Source organism: Penicillium cataractarum, assembly GCF_028827025.1.
Source record: "Penicillium cataractarum strain IBT 29864 chromosome Unknown utg000010l, whole genome shotgun sequence".
Classification (NCBI taxonomy): Eukaryota; Fungi; Ascomycota; class Eurotiomycetes; order Eurotiales; family Aspergillaceae; genus Penicillium; species Penicillium cataractarum.
Genome location: NW_026622746.1, coordinates 970237 through 993981, shown reverse-complemented (window position 1 = coordinate 993981; position 23745 = coordinate 970237). Strand labels below are relative to the sequence as shown.

At 49.4% G+C, this 23745-nt stretch overlaps 10 protein-coding genes across 10 annotated transcripts; 2 read left to right on the top strand and 8 right to left on the bottom strand.

Annotated features, from left to right (window-relative positions):
• Positions 1-113: 113 nt before the first annotated feature.
• On the top strand, positions 114-3266 carry N7496_012491 (mismatch repair ATPase MSH1; the record flags this gene model as incomplete). The annotated part of the gene is made up of 3 exons (XM_056705404.1): positions 114-476; positions 532-1453; positions 1510-3266. The coding sequence occupies 3 exons, from the start codon at positions 114-116 to the stop codon at positions 3264-3266; spliced, it is 3042 nt and encodes a 1013-aa protein (XP_056549302.1).
• A 999-nt stretch (positions 3267-4265) lies between these two features.
• Positions 4266-5357, bottom strand: N7496_012490 (uncharacterized protein; the record flags this gene model as incomplete). Its single annotated transcript, XM_056705403.1, has 1 exon — positions 4266-5357. One exon carries the CDS (start codon positions 5355-5357, stop codon positions 4266-4268), a length of 1092 nt encoding a protein of 363 aa, XP_056549301.1.
• A 725-nt stretch (positions 5358-6082) lies between these two features.
• Positions 6083-7121, bottom strand: N7496_012489 (uncharacterized protein; the record flags this gene model as incomplete). Its single annotated transcript, XM_056705402.1, has 3 exons — positions 6083-6236; positions 6279-6471; positions 6539-7121. The coding sequence occupies 3 exons, from the start codon at positions 7119-7121 to the stop codon at positions 6083-6085; spliced, it is 930 nt and encodes a 309-aa protein (XP_056549300.1).
• Positions 7122-7918: 797 nt separating this feature from the next.
• Positions 7919-8895, bottom strand: N7496_012488 (BTB/POZ domain-containing protein; the record flags this gene model as incomplete). Its single annotated transcript, XM_056705401.1, has 2 exons — positions 7919-8256; positions 8316-8895. The coding sequence occupies 2 exons, from the start codon at positions 8893-8895 to the stop codon at positions 7919-7921; spliced, it is 918 nt and encodes a 305-aa protein (XP_056549299.1).
• Positions 8896-10483: 1588 nt separating this feature from the next.
• Positions 10484-11840, bottom strand: N7496_012487 (uncharacterized protein; the record flags this gene model as incomplete). Its single annotated transcript, XM_056705400.1, has 2 exons — positions 10484-11543; positions 11605-11840. 2 exons carry the CDS (start codon positions 11838-11840, stop codon positions 10484-10486), a joined length of 1296 nt encoding a protein of 431 aa, XP_056549298.1.
• A 1688-nt stretch (positions 11841-13528) lies between these two features.
• N7496_012486 (glycoside hydrolase family 1 protein) lies at positions 13529-15091 on the bottom strand (the record flags this gene model as incomplete). Its single annotated transcript, XM_056705399.1, has 1 exon — positions 13529-15091. The coding sequence occupies one exon, from the start codon at positions 15089-15091 to the stop codon at positions 13529-13531; it is 1563 nt and encodes a 520-aa protein (XP_056549297.1).
• Positions 15092-15479: 388 nt separating this feature from the next.
• N7496_012485 (alpha-L-rhamnosidase) lies at positions 15480-17943 on the top strand (the record flags this gene model as incomplete). Its single annotated transcript, XM_056705398.1, has 2 exons — positions 15480-16970; positions 17038-17943. 2 exons carry the CDS (start codon positions 15480-15482, stop codon positions 17941-17943), a joined length of 2397 nt encoding a protein of 798 aa, XP_056549296.1.
• Positions 17944-18210: 267 nt separating this feature from the next.
• Positions 18211-20067, bottom strand: N7496_012484 (uncharacterized protein; the record flags this gene model as incomplete). The annotated part of the gene is made up of 1 exon (XM_056705397.1): positions 18211-20067. The coding sequence occupies one exon, from the start codon at positions 20065-20067 to the stop codon at positions 18211-18213; it is 1857 nt and encodes a 618-aa protein (XP_056549295.1).
• A 476-nt stretch (positions 20068-20543) lies between these two features.
• N7496_012483 (uncharacterized protein) lies at positions 20544-21242 on the bottom strand (the record flags this gene model as incomplete). The annotated part of the gene is made up of 1 exon (XM_056705396.1): positions 20544-21242. One exon carries the CDS (start codon positions 21240-21242, stop codon positions 20544-20546), a length of 699 nt encoding a protein of 232 aa, XP_056549294.1.
• Positions 21243-22627: 1385 nt separating this feature from the next.
• Positions 22628-23635, bottom strand: N7496_012482 (ribonuclease P subunit p30 family protein; the record flags this gene model as incomplete). Its single annotated transcript, XM_056705395.1, has 2 exons — positions 22628-23475; positions 23560-23635. 2 exons carry the CDS (start codon positions 23633-23635, stop codon positions 22628-22630), a joined length of 924 nt encoding a protein of 307 aa, XP_056549293.1.
• Between the last annotated feature and the right edge of the window lie 110 nt (positions 23636-23745).

Below are 23745 nucleotides of genomic sequence, written 5' to 3'. Positions count from 1 at the left end.
GTAGGGAGAGTTGAGCTCGGGAAGAATTCGGTGGCGAAGGCGGAAGGAGGGGAGCTTTTGTGGTTCTGCCGCTTCTCTCCCCGTTGACGTAGAAGGGTGTCGACGTTGCAACGATGCGTGTTAATGCTCGGGGGTTTGTTCATTTGGCACCTTGCTTGCGGTCCTCTTTCGACCGAGTCCCAGTCATCGCATCTTTTCAATGCCCTATTCATCGAACGATCTGCCACCATGCGCGACGCATCTCGGCGCGCCCTCGCGTACCCGCGGCGCTCCCACCAGTTGAACAATACAGAGGCGCGAAAACGAAGGCAACGGTCAAATTGAAGGACCTTCCACAAGGCGTCGTCAAATTGGAACCATATGATGATGGTGTAGACGATGCTCCTCGATATCCTACTGTGGTACAAGGGCATCGTAACAATATGCAGAAGTTCAAGAACTGTGTGATCCTTACAAGAGTTGGAGGCTTTTACGAGGTATGGAATTTAAATGTTAGTGCGCGGCAGCGTTTTCTAACGCAAATGATGTTAGCTTTACTTCGAACAAGCTGAAGAACTGGCGCCACTGCTCAGCTTGAAACTTGCGTCCAAGAAAACCAGCGCCGGACCGGTTCCTATGGCCGGGTTCCCTTTCTTCCAACTCGACCGCTTCCTCAAGATACTCGTTCAAGACCTCAACAAATACGTGGCAATCAGCGAGGAATTTGCTATTGAGGCAGAGGACAAGATGAAATCTGGAGGTCTGATGTGGGACCGAAAGGTGGCCAGAATCATCACACCGGGGACATTAATCGACGAGAAGTTTATCGATCCTTCCGAGAACAATTTCTTGCTCGCAATATACTTGGATGTTACGGCCTTAGCCGCGCAATCAAAGCAGCAGGTGGATGCACAATCGTCGCAGCACATATTATCCTCTGTACCACAGCCTGTAGGCTTGTCTTGGATGGACTTGTCTACGGGCGACTTCTATACTCAGCTCACGACACTGCAGATGCTGCCATCGGCTATCGCCAGAATTGGGGCTCGAGAGATTCTCGTTGATCAGAATGTTCAAGACCTCATTGGACAGGAATTGCAAATGCTAGTCGGACATGAGCATCGGTTGGTCACATTCTTCCGATTCCCGGAAAGCATTGCCCCGATGTCCGAATGGGATTCCATGCTCGAAGCTCCCATCCCAGAAGACACTCGTGCCTCATTTACCACCGAGGAAATAGCAGCTGGGTACAGCCTACTTGAGTACACTCGAGTACAGCTGCAGAGGACAGACCTCAAACTACTGCCTCCGCGCCGGCGGCACCTGAACGAATCTATGAGCATCGACCGGAACAGTTTGAGGGGCCTTGAGATTCTAGAGACTGCGAGGGATGGGTTTGGTAAAGGAAGCCTGCTTCATGCTGTCCGCAGAACAAGCACTAAAAGTGGTGCTCGTCTTTTGCGGGACCGACTGAGTATGTACTGCAAGATCCGACCAACATGTTTTGTTTCGCTAATCTGAGTTTTGCAGCCTCTCCATCTACATCCATACAAGTCATTAATGATCGATTGGACCTTGTCTCAGTGTTCATTGATAACATCGACCTTCGCGACGGCGTAATCCAGCTGCTTAAACGGAGCTACGATGCTCAACGGTTGGTTCAAAAGTTTGCGCTTGGCAAGGGAGATGCAGACGACTTGATTTGCCTTTCCCGGGCCATCGAAGCTTCCAAGGGGGTTAGACAGGTTCTCACCGACCACGCAAGGCAATTGCATCGGTCAGACGCGAAACAAAGTCTAGCATCCATGATCTCGAGGCTTCATCTCGATGGTCCAATTGCGCTCGCAGAGCGAATACTCGCTGCCATCGACGAGGAAGGTCTCCTTCAGCAGCAGCGTATTCAAGATAGCACAGCCGCTGAAACAGCCCGCCTTGCCCAAGAAGTTGCTTTGAATGAAGGCACTCCCAGTGAGCTGGAGGCACTGCCAAAGAAAGTTCGCGCCAAATCCAGCGAGCGCACTGCAACTGCAGATACAGAAGCAGGCCCGGCCGAGACATGGATCATGCGCCGTGACGCCAGCAAGACACTGAAATCTCTCCACGAGCAATTGGACGCATTCTTCGATGAAAAGGGTACACTCACCCAGCGTTTGCGAGACTCTGTGGGCTCCACCAATATTACTCTCAAGTGGACCCCTGGACTCGGCCACATTTGCCATGTCAAAGGTGCCAAGATTTCCCAGCAGTCCCTCGAAGATCTAGGCGTCACGCGCAATGTGTCGTCTACCAAATCCACCCGCTCCTTTTACCTTCCGGCCTGGACCGAACTTGGGAACCGCATGGACAACGTGAAACTGCGAATCCGACAAGAAGAACAGGCTATTTTCGAGCGCCTGCGCCGTGAAGTCATCCTCAACCTGGTCAAGATCCGGCGGAACGCGGCCGTCATGGACGAGCTCGATGTAGCCTGCTCATTCGCCACCTTAGCCCAAGAACAACAAATGGTACGACCAATTCTCAACGAAGGCACAACGCACAAGATCGCCAGCGGACGGCACCCAACCGTGAAACTGGGGCTGGAAGAACAGGGTCGCACGTTTGTTAGCAACGACTGCTTCCTCGGCGAGCGCGAGCGCATCTGGCTCATCACAGGCCCCAACATGGCCGGTAAAAGCACCTTCCTTCGGCAGAATGCACTGATCACGATCCTCGCACAAGTCGGCTCCTATGTGCCCGCTGCATATGCCGAGATCGGGCTCGTCGACCAGATCTTCAGCCGTATCGGGGCCGCGGACGACCTATTCCGAGATCAATCGACGTTCATGGTCGAGATGCTGGAAACTGCAGCTATCTTGAAGCAGGCTAGTCCTCGTTCCTTTGTGATCATGGACGAGGTCGGTCGGGGTACGACCCCGGAGGACGGGACTGCGGTTAGCTTCGCATGCCTTCACCATTTACACTACCGAAACCGCAGCCGCGTGCTATTCGCCACACACTTCCATGGGCTGGCGGACATGACAAAGTCGTTTGAGTGTTTGGAGCGATATTGTACTGATGTTAAGGAAAGTCCCGGCGGTGGGTTCTCCTTTGTGCATCGCTTGCGTAAGGGGGTGAATCGGGAGTCGCATGCACTCAAAGTGGCCCAGTTGGCCGGGCTGCCGAAGGAAACTCTTGAGCTTGCGTCCCGTATTCAAGGGCAGCTGAGAGGAGAAATGGGCACTCCAAACGCGGCCAGTGAGATCTGTGAGACTTGCGAAGAGGACCGACCTCTTTCACACAGTGCCTAGGTCCTTACTATATAAGCTGTTCTGAAGTTGTCATTGACTTCACCGTTCACAAAGCGTATCTCAAAATTTGGACATAACGTTGTATAATACCCATATCTTACTTTCATGTAGGGGTACACCTGTGATGAGACAATTCCCGTAATCACATCCAAAGCGACTACTCTGATATCCATCTGTTCCCACAACCCCAAGTGCTCGATATACCCTGTCGTCGGCTATGGACAAAGCTGACACCGGGCCACACGGTATAGATAGCCTGGGAAAAGGTTCGGCGTGGATTTGGGTTTCCGACGATAGATCCTGACTGTTAGCCACGATTGCATATCTGTTTCTGGCCGGTTAGCGAAGGTCTGTTGAATCTTTAATTTGACCATAGTCTTACAGTCTGTCTGTCTCTTGATCCCTCTGGTGATTTCCCCGATCTTCCGATGTTCTCGAGCGATGCAGCCCGAAAGGGTTTCAATCGAATTTTGAGAAGGCGTCGTACATCTCGAGAAACTCAGGGCAAGCAAAAGGAAATTTTGACCATTCACGACAGTCGTAGGTCTTTGGGTATAGGTCATTCCTAGTCAAAGCTAGTCGCGGTATTACCCATGCTGTGGTGGGAGATTTTCACTCGCTCTAAACCCGTAGGCCGATCTGATTTAGATCATCTCTGTGGTTGCGGCGGCAATAATACATTTGGGATAACTTGCAGTCCAGGAGTCATTAATCCATTCGCCATGTTATTATCTAAACGTTTACTTATTGTTGCTTGAAACACGTACGTGATTCTAAACCTACTGGACTTTCGGATGAGCTTCTCAATAAACGCTTTCAAAGTTGGGGTTCATTAGATTGAATCTTGATCTGCATCAACGATGACTTGTTATCCGCGATCCTCTCATTTTAGTAAGCCATAAAGCCAGGCCCTTTGGAAATTGGGCTACCAAGGACTGGGTTGTGCTAATGGAATGACAGTACGACATTGTATCCTTAGTTGAGTCTGGCTGTTCGTGCTCACTGTCGCCCTGGATAGTTGTCCAGAATTCCTGTGATCCCCTGGAGTTGGTCCTCCATTTGCATCAAATGGCGAGACAGCTCTTCGCCTAGAAGATCCTTATGGGTGCATGGAGGGACGACCAGGGGATGGACAGACTGGACGGTATTATTCCACGAAAAGTGGCGGGGAACACGAGGAGGGCTGTCGACATCACTGCGCGTATCGTTCAAAGGATCCGCGGCGTGGACCAAGGGTAGTGGGGAAGCATGAGATTCATGCTCGGGATTTACCCATCTTTTTGCGGCCTCGAAAAACAAGAAAGGGCTGCAACCCGAGCTTGACGTGACTGTCTCGGTTTCACAGATCATCAGGGGACCCGGGTGCTGGAATTGCATAACGTACTGCATCAGGGCCGCTGCTTTCTTCGTGTCGCATGCCCGAGTACAGTGGATGTATGGGGAGGCCAGATGGGCAATTCGTTCGTAGACGAGGTCGAAGCATCGCTTCAGATACTTGTCTCTTTTGCCCAAGATTTCTTGCAAAATCCATTTTGGAATAGGCGAAGGGCCAGCATAGATTGAGCCAGTGGCCCTCTGCTGAGCCATCTTGGTAAGGTGTCGAAAAAGAGTGTGATGACCGAAGACATAGGAAATGAAGATCAACTTCCATGACGAAGGCGGGAATTCCGTGGGGAGTGTAGGGACAAGCTGTTGACAGTACCAGAGTCCCCAACTTTGCAAAGCCTCATAACACAGGAAGTAATGTGTGGCCAAGGCAAGTTTCCACAAGCCTATGGTGTCAAACCCAGCGGGGATCCATGGTTGAAATCCGTGAATGATGCTCAAGAGAATGTGCATTGTTTCGGGGCTATGGGCAGTTGTCTCCAGATGAATCTTGACTGAGCCATATTCCTCAAGATCTCGACCGTCCTGCCCATTTGGCCCGAACCGGGCTTCGAAAAAATCGCATCCCAAAATGAGGTACTTCGATGAGACGAGAAATCGTGAAGGAGCCGGGCGTTCGTCAGTCTCCTGGGGTGCGGGTACGATGAGGAGAACATCCCCATCAGGGTCGATGATGTCCATGCTCTTCGGAGCTGGGGTACTCATGATGTCAACTTTCTGGGGCCGGAGGTTGGGTGAGTTGGATATTGGATGGGTTGGATGGGTTTGATCCGTTAGATCAGTTCGGTGAGTTTGATGAGAGAGGGAGAGAGACAGAGAAAGAGAAGGAAGAGGGGAGATGGGAAGAGAGAGATGCAGTCTGACCGTTCAGCGTGGGGGAAACTAAGATTGTTTCTCAGAATCAGGGCTGCGTGTTTCTGCGAGAGGGAAAAATGATGGAAGCAGGATGAGAGGAGAGGGATGAATCAGGGTAAAGAGGGCAGGATCGTGCACTTGATTGATCATTCCGGAAACTTCCTTTTGGTTGTTTATTTCGACTTCGAAAAGTCCATCTGGGATTCGGGGGTCAATTTCACAATATGGCACCATATGCATTCAAGACTGAAAGATTCAGTACTAGAGCTCCTCCATGTCGGCATGACATGATTTTATGGTTACAATTAAGGTATTGTAGGGTTCGAGCGGGGCTTATTGATTGTCTCATTGTAGTAGATAAATGAAGCTATGATAGCAGGTCGTTGGATGGGATGATGAGGTCGTGGAAATGGAGCTTGAATTGAAGACTCTGACATAGAGAGGTGGCAATGGCTTCATGTGGAATAAAGATGCAGCAAATAGGTCAGTTTGATAGTTACCTATTTATTCTCACGCTGTTCTCGCCATTGCCTGTGGCAGTCGTTCGTTCCTCCTTGGGAAATTCACGCATTCCATTACTCTTGATTCGGCAAGTTGACACCGCAAAGAAGAGCCGTGAATTGCTTGAGATGGTTCTCCACATCCATGCCCAATGGGTTCTGATAGTTTGGGCAGAAGATCCCTCTGTTATGAGGACAGTCGCGATCGGTATGGAGAAAGCTGTCGCCGCTAATCTGCAGTAGCTTTAGCCGGATGGAGTTTGGTACATACCCTGTGCATCGTGGATTTGGTTGCTCGAAAAACGGTAGCAAGCCGCTTGCCGAGATCTGAATCATCATGTTCGAATAGGATTTATCGCATTTGGAGGTACAAATAGGGGGCCCTCTCGAAAGTCGTTTATGATGGTTGTAGAGGAGGGTTGACAGTTTGTTGAGGTAGTGTTCTCTGGTTGTGTTGATGTTTCCTAGAGTAACGTGCCAGGTAAGCAATCTGTTTAGGACAAGTAGCAATAATATTCAAGGCAAACTTACTGATAGTTTCCTTCGGAATGAGTGGCGCAGTTCTGGTTAAATCCATTCGGTCTGCCAAACGCTGCTGTAGAATTGCTGTGGTGTGTCGGAAGATTTGTTGGTGCCGGAAGGTCAAAGAGATGAACAACCATGTCTTTGTATTCGCATTGAGGACTGAGGATGCAAGTACCGAGGTCTTGTGTTTCTCCATCCAAGAGGTCGTGAAGGGCTCCACGGAGGGCAAACATTGCAGATAGTCACAGAATCGAGCGAGGTCTTTCAGTAAGAGTAGGGCTGGGTTTTGTGGGATGTTCCTGATTCGGCCATGGATGAGGTTAAGGATGATTTCAACAGCTCTTGGATCGAATTCGTTGATGGTCAGATAAACCTTTTTGTCCCGCATAAGCTCCGTGTGAGGCTGTCCACCTTCGGCGAGCTTCTTGCGGAAGTGGCCGCAGGTTGATATTAAGCTTTCAGAGGAGCACAGGAAGAGCATGCGGTACTGCCTGCTTGAGAAAATCAGAGTGGCATCCCCGCCCGGCGCGATCACGGTCGTAGGTAGACCGCTTACGGCCGAGGTGACGATTTCCATCGAGTCCTGCATGATCAGGTGGGTGATATGGGGAATGGAGTGAGAGCTCCGTCGTGTAAGCAGACGAAAAGTGAGGGCTGGTCAATAGAGGGCGTCTTAAATGTGCGGGTCTTGGTGGGGGCAAACAAACGATGGTTCATGTGCTCGAGGGTCTGGATAATGAGGAAAGAGAGTGCAATCAGAGTGGGTGGGCTTGTTTGCTGATGAAGTCGCGTCGATAACCTCACTTAGGATCGCGACACCTTACGCGGCGAGGCATATTGTTTGCTCAATTACGAGAGTTTAATCAGAGTCATCTAATATGGCTTTATTCTGTTGTTACATTTTTATGGCATGATATAGAAGGTTCTAACACATACACACCTAGCACATTCTCGAAAACACTACTGATCATTTCGAGGAGTGCAAATTGTTGGTGGAGAACACCGAAGAGTTGAGTCCCAAAACTAAGCATTTTCATTCATTAAACTATCCCCTAAAATTTCTAAAACGCTGTCCATCTAGATGAATCTATCCTTTTTTATCACTTGTAATGGGGTTGGGTTGCAGATTGAACAGTCTGTGGATCCATGAGCTAGCATCTGCCTATAGGTAAATCAGAAAAACAAACCGCTCAATGGGCATATCAGAAACGAAATATTTGGACTGAATTCAGCAACTATCATGCAAGTTCAAAATCAAAGGTTTGCCAACTCAGGAAATTAAGGAAATTAGGTCATCCACGAAAAGAGCATTGTCTCGCGCACAGGATCCATATTGGGATGGTTAGCGGCCCATACTCCGGAGATGTCACCAGTGTTTACCCGGCATCATCTGTAAGATTGCCGAGCATCTTGAATCTGAGCCGTGAGGTCCGGCCCTAGGAGCTTCATGAAGTTTGAGCAATTCCGGCACCACTTCTCGGGGCAAGTATGCTTTGCCTTCTCGTTCCACTGCCATATCTGCTCACTTAATGACTTGGGGCTGGAAGCATCATCCTTTGCCGGGGCACCTTCATTCAGCCGTTTGCCCTTGGCCCAAAAGCCCAGTCGTAGGGATTCACAGGTGTACCGTGACCCCGGTGGGGTTCCCAAGCTTTGGATGACTTGTCTACCGATATGGGAGGCGAGATTCTCATTGAATGACTCTCGGTTTGCGTCGATAGTGTCTAGATATTATACATTAGCCAGCCACATCTCTGACAATTTTAGGCCAGTTGTTGCACACCTTTCACAAAACTTGGAAGGGGTAAATTCTTCGTGTCAAAGGGGCCATTGGACTCTTTCCATGCACAGGAAATACCGCGTTTGAGGTCCGCCTCACTGCCGAAGACGTGAGAAACGAGCAGATACCCCGGGAGTTCGTTAGAATCGCCCCGAAGCCGCCGAAATTGATTAAACCACGTCGCCCCAAATACCCCGATGGCCTTATTGCATTGAAAATACTCGGTGAGTTGAGCGATCTTGACTAGCAACTCAAATGTCACGTCACTTGGAACTTGGTCATTGCGTGAGTGCATGGCGTTGAGGATAATCAGCAGGGCCTCGGAATCGAAGCCTTCAATCTTGATCTCAGCAACGCCATTCAGGGCCAGCTCTCGGCCTTCAGACCAATTTGGCCCCAGTCGCTTCATAAAATACGGCGATGGGAGCATAAGATGTTTTGAGGAAACTTGGAACCGGGCTTGCTTGGGTGCTTGTGTGGCATTGGGCGTAGTGTTTGGATTCGACTTGATATCTGGTTCGTGTACTAGGGTGAGAATCACGTCTCCATTCGGATCTATGATCTCCATTTTCGAAGTGTCCATGATGCACTAGAGTTGTAAACAAAAAGTCTGTTAGTTCGTTATCTGTATGGGACTAGAACAAGGGAGCACTGTACCGGTCCTCACTCAAATCGTAGGTCACTGAAGAGTTTTGGAAGTGACGGTGGATTGTTCAAAATGTATACTGTCCAGCTGAGTGGTGGCTCAACAGTGGGTTTGACGGAGGAGAAAGTTTTCGAGCTTCTGAGAGATGATTATAAGTTCAATGATCACAAGGAACGGAGATTTGATTCCTGTCAGAAGAGACGAATGCAGCAGTTCGAAGAAAAAAAATCAATGTTGTTGTGGTTTTCGAAAGTATGAGGCAGGGGAAATCCATAAACGGAAATCGAAACACGCTCACCAGATAATAAAGTCAGAAGAGATGCGAGTTGTCCAGGTTGCTGTTAGAAATAAGTGATGAGAAAGAGGGAAAATAGAATTTGAGACCAACCTGGGAATTTTGCAGTTGAGAGCAGTGAGCAAGGTAAAGACCTCCTTCGACCGAGAATAAATTTTTGCTCCTGGGATCCCGTTAGATACCAGGGTATGGATTCTGCCAATTCGAGGTAGTATTATGCATTGTTCCTGGCTAATCGATATATATCCCTGCTATCGCGGCACATTTCAGGTACGCAAAGCATGGGTTCCAGATTGGACGGGCCTGAATCATTGTAATTCCAAGGGTTCCTGTACTGTCAAGGTTAGTATATTCTATGATCTTGGTTCCGCCCTCCGGCTTAGCTCTCGCGTAGTATCTCGTACTTTCAACTCTGGTCCTGTATATACTTCTCTAATCTTTTCTTCCCTCTTCTTACTCAGTCCCCCTTCGCCAAGAACATTCCAAGATACTAAATAAGAGGGATTAGAACACGGAAGATTATTCTACACAAAACTAGATACCACGTTAAAAACACTACTCTTTATTCAATTACCACCCTCACCATCCACTAGATAATTATTTCGACGAAGTATCCGATCGCCAGACATGTACTGTGATGATGGTCTCCCAACGCATGATTCAAATACATGATTCAGCCTCTGGGCTCCTAAACCGGTATTTGGTCGTCTAAATCCCCCCATTGACGACCCTGCACGTTACCAATGGGAAGTACAGAAACAGCCTCAAGGGTCCCCGGATTTATTGAGCTGAACAAGCCGCTGGGTGGCAGTCTCCGTCTTGTGGAATCGCCAAGGCCGGATCTTTCGTTCGAACAGCTCATCGAGCTCAGCAGCAGACCGTCTACAATGGCAAAGGGTTAGTATAACCGACTTGGAGAATGGGTCTTATTTTGTATCGAATGCATGGACTCACCCAGAAGTTTCCGGAATCAATAGCCACATGCCGACAACGAACGGGAGACCTACTCCGGCGTAGAACCAACCCGTCTTCAAGCTCCAGTTCCATTTATTGCTGTTCGTCATGTATGGAATGAGAACATTCATCACGACCCCAGCAACGCAGGTGACTGCTGCAGCGAAGCCGGCAGTATATGGTCTGAGCCGTTGGGATGAAACCTCTCCAATATATCCCCAGCCTGTGGCACCGTTGGCAGCCAGTCCAGCATCTATCATTGTGTCATTAGCCGTGCTATATATCAGGGACACAATGGTACTCACTCCATAGACAGGCGAACAGAATGAAGATATAGGTCGATGCCTTCACCTGAGGGCAGACTCCAATAATGCCGATTGCAACACATGATACCCAGCAGAGTGTTGTGCCCGAACAGGCGAGCAACCTTCTTCCAATACGATCGGCGATAAGGATGATCACGATCACAGTTGCAATCTGGATCGAGTTGGTGATGACCTTGATTTTGAAAGGATCTGCCAATCCAGCCTGTTGAAAGAAGTATGTCCCAAATGTTCCAAAGAGACTCAGACCGATCAACTGTTGGGTGAGGTTTGTCCAGAATGAGATAACAGTGCGCAGGCCATTTGTGCCCTGGAAAATTCCATACCACTTTTCGCGTCGCTGCTCAGCTGCAACCTCTCGCTCGTGTTCAACAGCCATGACCAAAACTTGGAATTGTCGCTCCAAGTCATAATTTGGTACACCGCGGTTGAGCTTGAGAAGTTGCTTCTTGGCTCGACCATGCTTGCCGGCATTCACACACCAGGCGGGAGATTCCGGTACGAATATGTAGATCAAAAACATGATGCCAATCTGAGCCCACTGAGTGTAGATAGGCGTCAGGTAGTTGGTCGGGTTGTCTCTCGAGAGATGTTGAAGAGCGACTTGGGCAAAGAATGACCCCAGTGTCCACCAGAAGCTATAACACATCAACAAGCCTCCACGAATTCGTGTCGGAGCAACCTCAGAGATATATGTTGGCACAGTTGACTGCAGGCATCCAACACCAATTCCCGCGAGGAGCTTAGCGACAAGCCAGCCTTGCCATGATCTCGCAAGACACTCAGTGAGCACGCTTCCCACCAAGATCACCCAGTAGGTGTACATAGCGACCTTTCTGCCATACCTGCTGGAGATGAATGGCAAAGTAGTCATCCCGACGATTTGGCCGCAGGACATAATCGAGCTCCAGCCGCTGAGGATGGGTGATTCAAGCGCAGGCTTTCCATTTTTACCGATACTGGTGGCAAAGCGTGCGACAAATCCAGTGTTTGCAATCACGCTAGCATTAATTCTAGAATGTAGCGGAAGTCAGACCAGACCGAATAACGCGACCTTCTCGAGACTTGACTCACCCGATTTGATATCCATCAGTTGCTGCGCTGAAAGCCATTGCGAAGCAAACGAGAGTGCAAAACTTGAATGTTTTGATGGTCTCCAAAGCACCCAACCCTTCATATCCAGTGGTAATTTGGCCTTTGGTAGCCGCTTCAAATGCTGGATCAGACTTCTCGAATCCATCTTCGACGATGTTCTCGACCTGTTGGGCAGAAGCATTCAGCTCGTGCAGGGATTTCTTCGCTGACTCCATCTCGATGTGAAGGTTTCGTATAGAAATAAAACGGATAGCAAATTATTGAGAAGGAAAACGACCATACTCCAAATTTAAAGCCACAAAGCTCCACGGCATTTGAAGCCTCAGACTGGCTATCGCATGACTAGACAACCTAGGAACAACAGCCACAGGTTAGACTCGGTCTTCATTGTGCCGAGAAGTGTTCTCAGTCAAGGCAAAATACGCGAGTCTTTTCGATCAATAATCGATCATCAGTATACTGCCTTACATTTCATGTGGGCACTCTTCGATTCAGTGGGACTAGAACAATTACCGACCCCGCTGCTGTCAAATTACCCCAGAATCCCCGCACTCTCCGACAAAGTGAATATCCTTGGCAAAGTTTATCAATTGCCTATAATGACAATAACCGATCCGAGTTCTACGTAGCGAGCTTAGCACTAAGAGGAATTCAACCGTACATGTAGCGCCGGGGGGCTGATATGTTGTCCGATAGAATGCTATTGCAGCAATGATTGCCGAATCCATAACCGATTCATTTGCCGATATTTGATTTTGGATACATTCAGAAGGCTATCGCGTTTTGACAAGAGGCCTGGGTGAGGCTGGCAGCCTCAGGACAGAAAGGGCCTCGTAAACTATGCCTAAAGAGGCAAGGCTCACGGTGGTGCACCCTGTGGCGCTACTTAGGCCAAGCCACTTGCGATAGTATATACTAAAACATGAACCTAATTTTTGTGAAAGGGCTTGGAGAGACACCCGTTTCCAGCACGTAACCGATAGTACAGTAGCCAAGCTCTCAGGTTCTTCTCCAGATGTCTGGAAACCGTGAGCTGTGAGGACGGCTCTGACGCGCTCGATACATAACAGATACACGTGGACGTGCAGCAGTCATATCAGGGATTCTGGCTACAAGGTCAAAGGGAGGGAACCCGTATCATGGGCCGGGTAGGAATGGCATGAGGTGTTATCATTTACTTCCAGTTGAAATCAGCAACTGATCCTGCCCGGTGGCCTAGTGGGTTAACCCCTAGTCGACTGTAGCCACTTCGGTGGATTCGGCGGTCGTAACTGCGAGGAAGCTTCTGTGGAGCAGGTGCGGCCCCCGGCGGGTAAGGTTTTTTTATATATAACGTCCCTACATAATTCTCCCTTTTAAAGTCTTTTTTATTATACTTCATTTATATCATTCTAATCACTAGATTTAATAGAATTTAGGATCTTTATTTGAAGGATTAAAAAGGCGATCTGGTGGTATTGTTATGTGTTGTTGATTAAGTGTGGTATGGATGTGAAGCCGCGGGCTGTACTTGGAGCATCGTCATGGAGTATATAGGGAGCCAGAGGTCTCGGGTTCAATTTATGAGGATAGCAATTCTTTTTTAAGATGAGACTTCTGTATGTGATATTCGATTGAGCTTCCTATCCTCCTCTATCTAAACATAAGCTATTGTTTAGAAAGTTTGGCTCGGTCTTCACGCAAAATGTTTGTAGCTATCATGGATATGTTTGGAGTGTTTTATAACGTTAGTCTGGTTGACTTTTTAAATGTCCCATCCGGAAAAATCAGACGTCGAGTTATCTACAGGGAAGTTAGCGTTCCGGGATTTGAATGACCATTTTAACACCGATATTTCTAAGCGATTATGAGCTAGCTTATCTAGGATTTGGATTTTCTTCATACATCAAGAAGCTTCAGTGCACTAGCTATCCCAGGTACGGCGAGCTTTGAAAGACTGCTCCAGGTAAATTGCAGACTTTTTCGGAGTTCGCACCAGCGTATCGTAATCCACATGTGTAATCCCATAGCGCGGACCGTATCCGGCAGACCATTCTAAGACGTCGTCAGCCGCGAGGAAAACGAGTGAAGTCAGCTTTAAGAGTTGCATACCAAAATTATCCATGAGACTCCACGCACAGTATCCTTGGACATCAATGCCATCTTCATAAATGGCCCTTGAGATGGCATCGAGATATAGTCCAAAATAACGAATACGAAAGGCGTCATTCACTGCTTGGTCCAGTGTCATCTGACTCTCTCCTGGACATGGACAGCCATTTTCGGTGATGATGATTGGCAAGCGATATCGATCCCAGACCCAATTCATGAGCTTTCGAAATCCATCGGGTGCGACACGCAGCCACGCCATGCCAGAAACAGGCCCAAGGAACTTCCCTTCGCTATTGACGGCTAGCTCCTCCACATTTCCTGTGCAGTCATCCTCGGCCGGTGGGTCTGGAAGTGCACGGGCGAATTTAGTGGAGTAGTGATTCATCCCGTAAAAGGCGTTGAATGGGGCAGTCCTCCGGAGAATGCTCATCTCCTCGATGGTAAATTGAGGTAGCCGAGGCCCTAGCTGGGCGCGCATCGAGGTGGGGTAATTCTTGCCCAAGAAAATGGGGTCTCCGAACCAGCCAATATAGAATTCGAGTCTGCGTTGGGCTGCGGCTTTGTGCTCCTCACTGGCTGCATCCCACGGCTCGTAGAAGTGACCATTCAGCACGATCGATATAATGCCCTTTTGAGAAGGTTGAAACTCCGTGGCGTAAAGATCCACAACTGCCGCATGGGAAAGAATGATAGTATGACCGACACGCCACGGCTCTGTTCGCGAGTCATTTCCATTTGCAGAATTGTGACCAGGAGCGAGGACGCCGCTGTGGTGACCAAAAATGGATATAATGTATGGCTCATTGAATGTAACCCATTTTCTGACTCGGTCACCAAAGCGAGAGAAACAAAGTTTGGCAAAGCGCTCAAAGTCTGCTTTGAACTCGTTGGTGTTCAGAAAGGCGCCGTATCGATTATATAGCTCTTGCGGCACGTCCCAATGGTACAAGGTGACGATTGGCTCGATATTTCGGGCCAAAAGACCATCGATGAGTTTGTTGTAAAAGTCAATGCCAGTCTCGTTGATTGGGTCATTTCGTCCACCCAGGGGGATCACACGAGACCAGGCAATGGAGAACCGATAGACATCGACATCGTACGAGGCCATCAGGTCCAAATCTTCCAACATGCGATTGTAGTGATCACAGGCCACATCACCGTTCTCCCCATTGGTCCGTGAGGGCTCCAGGTGGCTGAAGGTATCCCAGATAGACTTGCCCTTTCCATCGTGAGAAGCACCGCCTTCGATCTGGTAGGCAGCAGTCGCTGCTCCCCAGAAGAAATCAGCGGGAAGAGGCAACTCTTCCACGGGGCGAGGCTTGACAGCCCATTCCTCCTTGTCGGCATGGAGGACATTGTCCCCAGCCTGAAACATGTTGACGTTCATTTCAAGAAGGGCTCCCGGGTCAGCTCACGGTGTCTTGGTGTGGCGTCTGTGAACGGTGCTTTGAGCCGGAAAAAAAGCCGGGTAAAAAGGCAAACTTATGAAGTAACGAGGATCGGCCTTTGAGCGGGTAAAACGGCATCTGATATATTATTTCACTGTTGTTTTCGGGGTAATTGGTGCCTCTCCTCGCCCTCTGTTCCACCGACTCGGTATCTCATCGCACCGAAGTGCATCCCGTTTCTCACTGTCTCACATGATGTTTCTTTTTCAGTACTGCAAGCCACCATTTTACGAACTACCGAGGGTCTCATATTCGACAAACATACCTTGCGCTGTGCCCTCAGAACAGACAGGACCCGAGTGTTCGCCAGCTACCATGACCTCCGCCAAATCCACCATTCGGAAAAGAGACAAACAGGACTGGCTCTGTGATCGAGTCGCTGCGCCGTGGGGAACCAATACGCCTGGGCCAGATGCTGAATGGCTCTTTCGCAAGGAGTTTGAAGTAAGGCCTTTTGCTCAGGCCAGACTATTCATCACTGCTCAAGGTGTATATGAGGCGGAAATTAATGGCCATCGCGTGGGCGATCACTTTATGGCCCCAGGATGGACATCTTACGACCGCAGAATTCAATACCAGACTTACGACGTCACAGCTCAGCTGCTAAGTGGTCCTAACTGCATTGGTGTCCGTGTCGCCGAAGGTTGGTTTTGTGGGCGTATTGGTTTCGAAGGGGGCCACAGAAATATTTGGGGGCCTCATCCAGCGCTGATGGCTCAACTTGAGATATGCTTTGAGGATAACACTGTCGCAATCATCCCTACCGACAGCACGTGGGCTGTCCAAAAAGGGCCCATTCAATTGGCAGAGATATACAACGGAGAAAAGTACGACGCAACTCGAGAGGTCCCATATTGGTCGACCATTGTTCCTGAAGGCGCTGCCGATGTTTCTCACGCCTGGCAGCCCGTTTACTGCATGCCACCCTTGTCCGAGCATGTCGAGCTCACAGCAGCGTTTGGTGAACCTGTGAGGCGAATCGAAATCATTCAACCTACCCAACAACTTCTTTCTCCAACTGGAAAATCAATCCTTGACTTTGGTCAAAACTTGGTCGGATATCTCAGGCTAAGGAATATCAAGGGTTCTCGTGGTCACAAACTCATTCTATCCCATGCGGAAGTTCTGGAAAGGGAGGAACTCTGCATCAGACCACTTCGTCAATGTGACGCTGTCGACGAATACATTCTGAAAGGTGACCAAGCAGGCGAAAGATACGAGCCTCGCTTTACATTCCATGGATTTCAATATGCCCAGATCGATGGATGGACTAGTGACTGCAAATTGATCGACTCAGTCGAGGCAGTCGTATGCCACACGGACATGAAAGAGGCCGGCTCATTTACATGTTCTGACAAGTTGATCAATCAGCTATATCAGAACATCCGCTGGGGAATGAAGGGTAACTTCTTATCGGTACCGACTGACTGTCCCCAACGCGATGAACGCCTTGGTTGGTCTGGAGACCTAGCATTGTTTGCTCCAACGGCAGTGTTACTATTCGACTGCTATGACTTTCTCAAGAACTGGCTTGTCGACGTGTGGTATGATCAGCAGACTCTGGATGGTGTACCAGCCATGGTCACACCAAATGCGACACTCCCAGACCCCGTTTGGTGTCGCCGGAAGCCTTGTGCAATCTGGCATGACGTTACCATTCTTGCACCATGGGCTCTGTATGAGGAGACTGGAAAAGTTGAAATACTGGAACAGCAGTACGAGAGCATGTCAACCTGGATGCAAAAGCTGCCGAGAAACAAGGAATGTTGCACTCACCTCTGGGACACCTCTATTTTCCAGCTTGGGGTAAGAGATCGATAAGTCTCAAGTTCTTAACACATTATTTATCCCGGGGACTAATAATATGCTCTAGGACTGGCTAGATCCAGATGCTCCGCCCGATGCACCTTGGAAGGGCAAAACAGACGCACAGCTGGTAGCCAATTCATTCTTGATTCACAGCCTCGAGCTGATGACTCGAATCACACACCTTCTACACAAGGATGAAGAGAAAGCGGAATTTGAAAAAGAGTTCGAAGCTGCAAAGAAGGAATTTCAGGAAGAATACGTGACATCCAATGGCCGCCTCGTATCCGACAGCCAGGCAGCTTATGCCATCGCGATATGTTTCAATCTCCTAACACCCACACAGCAGGAGCGAGCCGGAAACCGCTTGGTCTATCTCGTGCGCAAAAGCAACTTTCGCATCGGTACCGGTTTTGCCGGAACCCCGTTCCTGTGCGAGGCTCTTGCTTTGACTGGTCATATTCAAGTTGCCTATGCGATGCTCCTCGAAAAGAACTGCCCTTCATGGTTGTACCCAGTAACCATGGGTGCTACTACCGTGTGGGAGCGCTGGGATAGTATGCTGCCCGATGGGTCGATCAATGCTGGAGAGATGACTTCGTTCAACCATTACGCATTTGGGTCAATCGCAAAATTCTTGTACGAGAGGTTGGCAGGTTTGCAGAGACTAGAGCCTGGGTGGACAAAGTGTCGTGTCGCGCCTTGTATTGGCGCGGAATTTTCGGAGGCATCTGCTTCCCATGAAACTGCGATGGGTCTTGTGTCTTGTTCGTGGAATACTACTGATTCCGATGGAAATAAAAGTCGTTTAGGGGTCAGAGTCAGAATCCCACCGGGCATGACGTGTGAGATTGTTTTACCTGAGGGTTCAGGGGAGCTGCGGAAGACTGTTGGTGCAGGCGGCTGGGCCTTTGAGACTGCTTTTGTAAGAGACTACGAGTGGCCTGTGAGGTCTTTGCCTCCCAAGTCTTGAGCGGAAAGCAGAGATTATAGCTAGCGAATAGACTGTAATATGATTTGAATGTTTAATGCTTTTGTAGATGCAGCCCTTTGTAGATAAACTCCTTTATAGCGGAACTGTAGTCAAATAATGTGAATTGATACTTGACTTAATTAATCGGCTCATTGAAGACTCCCCAGGATTCCGCAACTCATCGTAAACTGTAGATACATTAACCACTCAGTTAGCCGTCCTCATGACCCTTCAACCTGGACCCTCCCATGACATATGGTCTCCTCATCATGCACCGTTCAGAGGCTGATAGTATGTGACACCATTCACAGTCGTGCTCAGCGTCCCATTAGCCTCGAAGATATTCTCAAGTGCATCAATCGTCAAATGGAATCCACCCGGTGCAGTCTTCTTCTCAGCATTCACAGCCCCAGTCTGCACAATATCAGAGAGCCAGTCCAACTGGCTGAGCCAAGGATTCGATGTAGTCAACGTCAGAGTGACAGACTCATAACCATTAATAAAGTGTTGTGCATCATCCGAGTAATTAGTGTAGTTGACAGATACAGTCTTGAAGCTGCCGAAGAGCGGATCTTTGATAAGCGTGGCATTCGCAAACCCACTAGCCAGTCCGTACAGTGTATAGTTACCCTCCGGCAAAGAATAAGAAGTGGGAAGGCTTGAACCAGGTGGGAAAGGAGTTGCCCAAGGAATATAATCAGGCGCAGCGAAGACGGGGGCTGGGGTCGTGGGTTTTCGACTTGAAAGTCGGGCCAACATTACTCGATATGTTCGACCTCCTTGGGCAGTTGATACTGGGCAGTGGAGTGGGTTTGCACCACCACAGGCAGGCGAGATTACCAAATCCTGCCAATAGACGATGCGAGTTCCGTCGGGAGAGAAAGCTGGGTCTGCTCTGCCATTCCAATTCGGGTCGTTGACACTGCCATTCCTTCCATCGCCTTCATAGTTGACCTGTTGGCCAAAGTAGTCTCCTCGATCACCGTAACGATCGATCAAAATCGGTTGGAAGAAGCGGCGGGCACCGTTGTTGCGAGTTGACGAAGCAGCCGTCACAGTAACCAGGTCAATCAGAGGAGGAATGTACCGCTCGCCAGCCATCCACATCTGTCGATTTGAGCCTCTAGTATCCATTGTGACAAACCACTGATTGTCATGTGAAAAGGCGATGGGATCTGCATACTCGGGGTGGCTAGTGAGACGACGAACAGCACCGGTGGTGATATGAACGGCAAATACATCAATATTGTTTGCCTCGCGCGTTGATCCAATATAAAGAATCTCATCCCCAGCACCGCTGAATCCACGAAGCTCACCAACCGTAATGGCCTCATCATGAATTTTCAGTTCTGTGCCCTCAGCCATGATAGGCGCAGTGCCATTGGGCTGAACAAGCAAATTCACATCGATGAGATCGTATCGTGGGACACGGAGTGTACCATCTGTTGGATTCTGACGAAACTGCAGTCGACCATAGTACGAGAACTCGCCACCACTTGTGAACTCGCTCCATCCCATATGAGTATCGTCAGGATGCAGACGCATCTCTCGCGGAGTACCCGAACTGTTCGTGCCAGTCGGCCAGTAGATTGGATAGATATGCGTCTTGTTTGGCGTGCATTCGTCGCTGACTAACGGAATGCCACTGCAATCCAGAATATTGTGTCCCCAAAGCGCCTGTCGGGAATTTCTAGCCACATGTGGATAATCTCTTGTCGGATCAAGGCTTCGTGCATTTCGCGAAGGAACACCACAGCTCAAGCATTTCCATGGGTCACCATTGGTGAAATTTGTACCATCCGCTTTGACAAGGATGAGGTGTGTTCCGGTGTATATGCTTGCTGGGTCTGGGGCTGCTGGAGCACCGATAAACTCCACAGTAACGACTACATGGTTTCCATCGGGTGCAAAGTCGCCAGCCTGAAAAGAGTCTGATATCTGTCCAATGCAACCCGTGCGACGGGGGTTTATCGAGGCTGTGCATGCACCAGTATTGTTGCTGGGTGCGACAGGGGGCAGTGGAAGTTCAACGACTTCAATTGGCTCCGGGTCAGGAGGTGCTGGTATAGTTGATGCCAAGCTTAGGCCAGCCGTGCTGGCAACGGCAAACGAAGTCCAAAGCATCTTGGAGATGAAGGTCTGATTCTTAGTTGGTAAAATTCATGCTGCCGTGGGTGGATGTATCTATCTTATAACAAAACGGTGCCAATCCTCCTAGTTGGAACAATAAACAATTATGGTATTGTATACGAACACGAGTTCGAATCCGCGTATACATAGTTCAGGTTGAAAGTTAGGCAAAATGTGGGGAAGACACTAACCCCGATTTGAACGGATTGCGGAGAATGAAAACGATGCTGCCTCGAACAGGTAGATGTTGCAGGAAACACTCAAAAAAGAGTTTGCAGTAGCCTAATGTCAACCGCAGTCGGTATCAATTATGCCGAGTCAGCTCAACGGCTTTTGATCACCGGATAAAATCCCAAGAACGATACCTTGTGATGATGTAGCAGGATTCAATGGCTAGATCCCCCACACAGGTCACCCCACCGGTTCGAAAACTATACCCAAAGCAGTAAGAAGAACGAGGAGCTTCCTTGTCACTCATCGGCGTTTTTATTGACAACAGCTAAAGGCCAGGCGATTGCCGATCGTCCAATATCATCCAAGTGTGCCGCGGCAACATTGACCAAGAACTTGCCCCAACCTTGCATCCACCAAGCACTGGTCGTGATGTGGAGAACCGCCCCATAGTGAGCGAGTGTAACCAAAGAGCACGGCTCGATTTGCTGCATAAGATCCAAGGATGCTGACTCTATCACCGCCGGCCAGGCGAGAACGGTAATTTGGTTATCGCTAGCGATGGAAGAATCAAAGATTTCAAGAAGATGCCGGGTAGATCTGGTGACAACGGCAGTCAGGCTAGTCGGAAGCTGGGAAGTCCGGATCCGATCTGCTTGTTGACTGATGAGGGCTTCAAGCCGAGCATGTACTTCGTGAACCAGTCTTGACCGAAGAGTTCGTTGTGCACATCGGGTGAATTTTAATAGAAGCCGCATATCACCCTGCTCGATCCACGGCCGTGCCTTCTCCACAATCACAGATGTCCCTCGGATCAATTTGAAGGCTTCTATCACTTCGTTCACATGCATAGAAGATGGGTTGGTATTCAAACCGTGAGAAGCGAACGAAAACCCAGAAATGAGAAAAGAGCAGGCGAAAAGACTATGGCAGTTTTGAGCTGTCACATCGCTGAGAAGCGGTACAAAGAGCGACAATGCGTGGCTGTGATGTCGCATCCCGATGTCTATGTACTTCTGGCGTCGAGATCCAGAACATTGCTGGGAAAGATGTAGTGCTGAGATAGCCAGGATGCCATGCATAACAAATGGGTAGCTCAATCCCTCCTTGGGGACTTGTGTCTGGAGAACTTCACTCAAGGCCTCATTCTCTATCAGTGAGACCGCCGTTGCTGTATGCCAATGATGTAGTAGCTCTAGTTCGACTAATGGGAGTGCGATTGCGCCCTGGTCCCTTGGCCGTTGTTCATTATTACGATGACTTTGGGGATGACCTGACAGGGAGTCATTAAGGGTGCACGGGAGTCCCTTCTTTTGACATGATCCACAGATAGGGCGGCATTCGTCGCATTTAATTCGACGATTCTTGCACTGGGAACAGCCGTGATGGGATTTTGTGTGGGAGCGTCGCGAGGGCATGGTTGCAGGGGTAAAGCTAGGTCGAGAAATCCGTTTAGTTAGTCAGTCGACCAAAGCAACTTAAGGTTAGCTACCTGTGCCCGCGGTGGGGTACGGGTTACAGTGCAAAGTGATACGAAGTCTTTTCTCCATAGTTTGTGAAATCTCGTTTGACACCTCTTTTGCACCCCCGTTTGATATCTATTTTGAAACCTCTTTTACCATCCTTCTATGGTCATTGCCCGTAACAGATCCGGGCAGTCGGACCGTAGACCCCCAATAACTCAGCAAAAATCGCTGCTCTAAGCTCCACCACCTCAGGTTGGAAGTCCCCGCACAACTCAACTATGCATAAAATTCACGCCTGTGTGACTATTGGACTTGATGAGAAGCTCGGTAGTAGATAGCTAGCGATGACAGAGGGCGAACGGAGGGTAGAGGTTAGGTAGCTTAACAGAAAGCGAGGCAGTTACAAAACATTAGAGGAATGAATAATAGAGCTCGTACATGGCTTGAGATCTGGGTATTGATGCTAGATACGCAATGCTAAAGCAAGCAAACCTTTTTCGTTTTGACGAGAAACTGTGGCCTGCAGTGAAGGCCGGTAAGAGGGCGAAGGTGCTGTGGCAGTTTGTGCGCAAATGCCCTTTCGCGGACCTCATGGCCCTTCGAGCAGAGCCGTGAAATTCTCTTGGGTGTCTGTAATGATACATGGGTCGACTGGCAACCAAAGGCAGCTGATATGGGCGCCGAATCCAGGACCACGCCTGCTGGCAGCGCAATGTATTGCTCTTGTCCCCTCCTGCAAGCCGACCAGATTGGGCTTGGATCATCGAGCAGCCTCGAGAATGGAAATACTTGGGGATGACAAGAAGCAGCCAGGGCGGATCAACTTCAAACCCCAGGTCAAGAGTCAGCTCATTGGTTCCCGTATCTTCATGATAGAGGTGCTAAAAGAATGATGAGATCTGATGATCCACAACACTTCAGCTCGCATCTTCTGCTTGACGTTCAAGACGGGCCTTTTTGGCTCGTCGCGCGATCTCTCGCTTCGACAGAGGCTTCTCGGGCTCAACGGCAGCCTCGGAGCCAAGAGAAGCCTTCCTCTTCAAGGTTTCAGTGGTATTTTCCGGCTGCGCAGAGGCAGCTGCTTTGGCTTGTCCCTTCTGCTTGGTTGTCGGCTTCTCGGTCTTAGCCTTCTCTCCACCATGGACAATATCGACGATGCCGCGCCAGCTCGTGCGCTTGAGCTTGGCCAACGCTGTGACCTTCCTAGCTTCTTCACAGATTGCTTCCTTGCCTCGCTCTTGTGATAAGCCCCACACACAGGTCAGGTTGATCACGTCCCACGGAGCTCGCAGGCTCAGCGCACGCTTGGCCTCACTTGATACGATAATGCCTCTTCCACCCCGTGTAGCTCTGATCAACGACATTGCGTTTCCAATAAGGTTGCGACGAGCATCCAACCCGCTCCCTGTGACTCCCGGGCCGTAGCAGATCTCCAGGCGAATACCACGTGATATCGCAGCCGACAGCATTTTGAATTTGAAGTGGAATGGAAGTCGCACAGAAAGATCGAGTGATATCACGTCACACTCCAGATTGGTGCAGGCATTGAGAAGGGTTTTCTCATTTGTCGGGCACAGGGCAACAATGTCATAAGCTTGTGATAAGCTATTGAGCCGCTGGTTTTGCGCGGGGTCGGAGAGTGTAAGGTTGAGCCGGGTGAGCAACTGGAGGGACTTTGGGGCATTTGATGGAAGAGGCGGCGGGCTAAGGTTCGGGGGAAGCTTGCCAGTGATTGTTTGGGACAAGGCGACGGTCGTGTAACCAACTAAGGTCAGGTTAGTATCTCATGTGGTCCGCAAGCTTTAAATATGTTCGGATCGGGTGCCAAGGTCAGGGCAGAATGACTTACGTTCAGCAAGGAAGTTTAAGGTGTGGAGTGCCTCGGGGTCATCCGGACTGTATGGGACATTCAAATCGTAAAACATGGTGCCTTTTTAAAAAGGGGCCAGGGGGCGCCGTGGCTGTTCCTGCGTCCGTTGGAGAAATTCAGAACTTGAGAAACACCCGCGGTCACGACCTGTCCGAAAGAGGCAAT